This window comes from Olea europaea, chromosome 10 (assembly GCF_002742605.1).
Source record: "Olea europaea var. sylvestris chromosome 10, O_europaea_v1, whole genome shotgun sequence".
Lineage (NCBI taxonomy): Eukaryota > Viridiplantae > Streptophyta > Magnoliopsida > Lamiales > Oleaceae > Olea > Olea europaea.
In genome coordinates, this window is record NC_036246.1 from 41,535,261 (window position 1) to 41,541,633 (window position 6,373).

General features: G+C 31.1%; 1 protein-coding gene across 2 annotated transcripts in view; it reads left to right on the plus strand.

The window, feature by feature from the left end:
* The first annotated feature begins 3,840 nt into the window (after window positions 1–3,840).
* The window catches only part of LOC111402306 (tubulin-folding cofactor E), a 10,902-nt gene continuing 8,369 nt past the window's right edge, over window positions 3,841–6,373 (plus strand). The window contains exons 1-2 of one of the 2 annotated variants that reach the window (XM_023030522.1): window positions 3,845–4,489; window positions 5,703–5,873. In XM_023030522.1, the coding sequence (XP_022886290.1) occupies window positions 4,144–4,489; window positions 5,703–5,873 (517 nt within the window). In that variant the 5' untranslated portion in view covers window positions 3,845–4,143. Of the gene's footprint in view, window positions 4,490–5,702; window positions 5,874–6,373 lie in introns of both variants that reach the window. The other variant, XM_023030523.1, reaches the window with a different exon arrangement.

Here is a 6,373-nt window from a genome sequence, read left to right on the forward strand (position 1 = left end):
TATTAATTATATATTTAAATGCTTTTTGACCAAATTTGATTGAGTTTATGGCATAATACTTACATTTAGATACGATTAACATGAAAAATTGGCTTGCAGAATGATGTATACATTGCTATTTGGGTTAAATGCAATTGTAGTTCTCTCTCTCTCATGCATCGCAAATGCAAGCACAGATCTATGTATACATAGCGGAATGATTCGATCGATTCCAAATATTAGGATTCATTTCATACATGCGCAATATATCACGCCATCCCACATTAACGCTAAGCATATACTGAGTTTAGAATGAATATAAGTGCTTATATAAACTTTAGTTGAAGATAATATTTTATGATTTTTTGGATTTCAGTTAATTTTAAACATATATAAAAAATTTTAAAAGAATATATTGAAAATAAATATTAGTAGATGAATTAAATGTGATATATTTTTTATTTAATTTTATATGTCTATTTAAGAGGGTGTTTTATACTCATTTTTATGGAAAAATGAATTTTAGAATAGTAGATTGATGGATAATGTGTGGATGAAAAATAAGGATTTTTTTATTTACATGTAATATTATTTTAATGAAAAATGTATGATTAAAAAGAAGAGAGAAAAATGTATTTTGATAAAAATGAAAATCAAATGGGGCCTAAAAAAATTTATATTAGGTTAAAAATATATTGAGTGGGCACGACTAGGGGTGTCAATTAGGAGTGGGTATGGTTAGGGGTGTGATTTTCTCTAATTTATGCTCCAATGTTCAATTTCTTTTACTCAAATATTCAATATCTTTTATTATAATAGCTATAGATGAATTTTACTGGTGATCAAATTAATCAGTTTAATAGTAGTTTGAATACTCTGACCGGTTACGATGGATTTCAAAATGTTCCAATTAATTTGGAGGATATCGAAGATAAAGAAGTACTCGAAACTAAAATGTTGAAAAATGAATATTCCGATTGTTGGCAAAACATGACACGTAAAAAAGTTAGTATTCAAAATAGAGTTGATATTTCGAAAACATATTGCAATTATTGTGGTGAAAATCTTAGTTGGAAGCCTGGTTCAAGCACAATCCATTTGAATAGACACATATTATGGAATTGTAAAGATAAGCCAATCGATCTCGATCCGAAACAGATTGAACTAGTGTGTTGATGATTCTTGTTCTACTATTTCCACCTTGGTATATTCATGGGAAAGATTTCACGAAGAAATGATTGTATACGTGACTGCAGCAAAGATGACTCTTACGATGATAAACTCAATACATTTTAGTCGACTTATGCAAAATTATCTCCAACTCGGGTATACTTATTAATGTAGAAATACTCTTCATTCAAATACTATAAAATTATATAATAAAAGAAAACAAGTTGCTATCGAACAATTAAAACCTTTTAATACTATTATATTGTTTACCTTTGATTTATGGACCGATGATAATAAAAAACGTTATATTACTGCTATGGCTCATTATATTTATCACCTTTAGCTTATAAGAGAAATCATTTGCCACTAATGTAACACATAGATGGAACTTTATATATCTTATGTTATATTTGTGTGGAAATTATGATAAAGTTATTTCATTATATTATAATGGTAGGCATACATACGGACCTGAACATAATTTGTAATATGGAGGATAGTTTATTGTATTCTATGTGAAGAAATTCTTAAAATCTCTTTTTAATGAGACAAAGGAATGTAACAGTTTTTATTACCATACATATTCACTTGTTATACAATACTTTTTTTACATTTCACGGACATTTCATAAAATAGAAGAATTCATCAGTTTTTATTGATGTAATTTACTTTATAGAGTTAAAATTTCGCAAATATTAGAAAGAATTGCTATATTTATTTCTTTAGTTTCGGCAATGGAACCTCGACCTAATTTAACTAAAACAAAAGTTATAATAAAGGGGATTTCAAATTTCATGAATGTGGAATTATCACATGTACATATAGAATCTATATTATGTAAAATGTATAATTATTATACTGAAAAAGAAGGTCAGGGCAACTTTACTTCCCAAAGTTCTTTTGTAAGAAGTATCTTAACAAATTTAGATGATATATGTAATTATTGGACACCAATATAAGTATTCCCTCATTTAGTTATAGCTTTTCAATATTTAGATCGATAGATGTTAGTGGTACAAAATTTGAAATTCCTTCTTAATTAGCTAGTTATAGTTGCGTGGATGTTTGTAGTGTATTACAATCAAAATAAGTACAAGAATTTAGTCTTTTATTATGGTGGAGGTGTAACGAAAGGCAATATCTAATTGTATAAAAAATTGCACGTGATCTACTAACACCTTTGGTGTCTACAGTGGCATGGAAGGATAAATTTAGTTTAGATAGTCGAGTTTTATCAGATGAACGATCATGACTAAAAGAAAATATATTGAAAGCTTTAATATGTTTGAAGGATTAAGAATGTGTGGAATTACATATTAAAAAACAAGTGAACAGTATAATGGCCGAAGAATTGCAGCAAATCCAAGTATAAGGATATTGTAAGTTTTTAAATTGACTAATTTAAAAATACGTAATTTTTAAATTTATATGTTTCAATAAAAATTGTACATGAAATATTTTTAGTGTACAATTTTAACTCATCTTATATTAATTGTAGTCGATTCCAAACCCGAATAAAGGAGGAGGGTTGTATCTTTAATTTAATTTTATAATTCGTACAAATTGCACAAATTTTAAATCTTTTTTAAAAAATGGTTGAACTGTTACAAATTTAAAAAAAAAAAGAGCCAGCTTGGCTCGATAAGTCCACAACCGAAAGTTCGAACTAAGTTAAAATTTTTTGATTGAGCAAAAGCTCAGATCGACTCGAGCAAAAAAATGCCCCAATCATTTTTACTCGATCTAAGTCCGAGTTTTGGCTCGTGAGCTAGGTGCTTGACTCGTTGACACTTGACATTCCTAGGTGCAGTCTAATTTGGTTTGATTCTAAAGAGAATGGAACCGAACCAAGTACTAATAGAAATCTTAATAATGGAACCATTGCTTTAATATCCAACTATCAAACAGAATCAGAATCGAACCAATTGGTTCCTACTCGATCTGGTCTAGTTCTTTACTTTGAAAAAATTATAAAAATAAAATATAAAACTACTTGTCAGGTTGAAAATAGACAAAAATAAAATATAAAATCACTAGTCATTCTTGTAATATAACAATATAAAAAATAATTTAACAAGGCTACAAATAAAATTCCATTCCAAAACTCAAGATCAACTCACAAACACTATAAAAATGATACAATGTTAAACACAACATAAGTGGTAAAACTTCGTTTGAAAATCAGTTCTTAAGAAAATTCATATAATAATAGTCCAATAATCTTTAGTCTTTCGTATGGATCTTGATTCTAATAAAATATTGAACTAAATTGGGTTGCATTAAAGTTATGAATCTGTAAAGTATTTATAAAATTATTTAGACTTGAATTTTGATTACCCATTAAAGTAAAGAAAAAGTGTATAAAAAAATAAATTTTAACATTATTTTGGGGTATATTGTTGAAAAATTTAGTGCATCTTGATGCAAGTAAAAAGAAAAATTTGGGAGAACTGAATTCACTAAGAGTTCTCAAGGTAGAACCGAGAATTGGACCGAAACTGGTTGGTTATCGTTGTATAGTCCCAAAGTCGACACATCTTTTAGAGGAATTGGAAATGAACTGTCGCTATTTGGTTCTGATCCGATTCCACATATTTTGAAAAAAAGTGCCTACGTCTAGAAATAGTAGATGTAAATACTGATTTTCCAATTTCCTCTTATCCTCTTTAAGAAATTTTTTGTTATTGACAACTGGTCATTTTTTCCGTTTTGCCATGCAGAAACTTGGTAACGATGAGGGGCTAAAGCCACTGCAGGCATCATCAAAATTCACACTAGCATTTTACAAGTAAATTTAATTTTTTTTCCTTTTTATTACATATTTGCTAAAAATACAGGTCTCTAAAACTCATTTTCCTATTTTACGATAAATAAATGGGGCTTAATTTGATTTTAATTTAAATCCAAAGTGAACAAAGATTTTTTAGAAAGGAATAGAAACGAAAGGAAAGGAAAGGATAGGAACACTGGATTCGACTCATTTAGCCACTGCAGATGCAGAACCCCCCGGACTCTTCTTCATCGGTACATCAAACCCACTCCGATCCAGAATGTGGGTTCAGAGTCGGGAAGCGGGTTCACTGGATCGGGGATACCCGGCGGATTGGAACGGTAAAGTATGTGGGACCCGTGGAGGGGTTTTCGGGTACATGGGTCGGAGTTGACTGGGACAACGAAGGCGACGGCAAGCATGATGGGTCCCACAACGGCGTTAAGTACTTCGACGCCAGAGGCCTCAAAACGGCATCGTTTGTTCGACCACACAATCTGAGCTCCGGAATTTCGCTCTTACAAGCACTTGAAGTTCGCTATCGAACTGTTTCTACAAAAGAAGAAGAAGGTACTACTATGTGCATCAAATGTTAATCTTGCTTATTTTAAGTAAAATAATTGTACATTGTGCAGTGTACATTGCTGGTGTGTTTGTGAATTTGTTTGAAACAAGACCTATATGTGTATAGTTTTTAACGGTTGAGCTTAGGACGTTGTACGTTTTGCAGCAAGTTTTTATGAATTTGTTTGAAACAAGGCTTTTGTGTGTATAAAAGTTTTACTCATTTGCTTAGGACGTTTCAAATTCATGGCATTTGAATGCATCTGCATTATGCAGAATGTTATGATCACTTTGGACTATACTCTTACTGGAATAACTATGGGGGTCTGAGCGAGTGATTCCTTTTATGGTTAGAGTGGGAATGACTATCTATGTTTATAGTATATTATCTTTATCTTCGTTTAGAATTTTTTTTATTGAATAATATGCAAATTAATGAAGAATACTTGGAATAATCTTACATTTTCCGGTGGTCAATTTCTCTATTTAAAGTTTCAGATTTGGCAGTATTCATGTTTTATTTGTTGAGAACTACTTTCTAAGCAGTCTTTCGTTTTCAAGGGTTCTAAGGGGCATGTTAAAGTAGGATATTGTTTTTGCTGCACCAGAAGTTGGAATACTCTTCCAACTTACACTTTCATAGCTTTAGTGCCTATTTGGTGTGACTTTTGAGACTAAGAAGCTGCATTTAGGCATGTTTAGATAGTATTCTGAACTTGCTTCGAATGCTTAGAAGTGCTTGTAGAGAAAGATGGCCCAAGGTGGTTTCTTGAAAAGTAGAAGTAGAAGCTATCCCAATTCCAAATATGCCATTAATCTAGTTTCAGACTTTTAAGAATTTTGTGTTGCGGCTTAGTTATATATAGCTTGTTTGAGCCCCATTATTTAGAAAAAAATGCATTCTTCTACAGTATTTTTGTCATCATTTCAACCACACATTTTTCAATAAATAATATTACACGTAAATCTAAAATTTTTCCTTATTTTCCCATCAATACAATATTCAAAAATTCATTTTTTCCTCCAAAATGGGGCTCAAACAGGGGCATAATTTTTTTTTTTACGTTGTTTTCTTCAATACAATTTACCAATGTATCACTCTACGTTATCTCACCCAACTTACTACATTTCCTTATCTTCTTTTCTTTTCAATCTTCTCACTTTTCCTGTAAATACTTGGCTAATAGTCATTGGAATATTGTGTATTCTTATGCATTAGATGAGATGTATGTTCTTTCTGCAAGAAACAAAAGGGTGTCTATTGAGCTGCTTGGGAAAGAGAAAATTCAAGACAAAATGAGTCAATTTGAGGAGTTGACAAGTGCATCACTGTCTTATTTAGGTGTCAGCTCTGCTGGATCCCCTAGTCTTATCAGTTCAACTCTACCACGTAAGCTATTTGCCTTTCAATTTAGTACATAATTTTGTTTCTATTTGTCTTGTCACTCCTTTTTCGTGTTTATACGGAAATTTGCTTTAGGTTTTTAAGCTACACGTTATCAGTCTTTAAAAAGGCTAAAGATGGGTGCACAAGATTTTAAGGCATTGAAGCACAATTCTAAACAAAAAATTCACAAAATTAGGAAGTGCAAAATTATGCTAGCAATAAACCATGAACTACTACCACAAAAATTTAAGTTCAATTTTCATCTAGAAGCATAAAGTAAATCACACAAGTAGCAACTAAAACACAATCATAAAAAGGGCAACAATTAGATATAAAAGAAAGAGGAGAAGAGTGAAGTTAACTATTGCTGGCGTAGCTGCTGCCAAAAAGCTACAATGTCACTATGGAAGAAAGTAGCACTAAGCTCTTCACTTCATGTCTTCTTTAATACTCAACTCCCCCCACACCCCCCCCCCCCCCCAAAAAAAAAAAAAAAACACAGA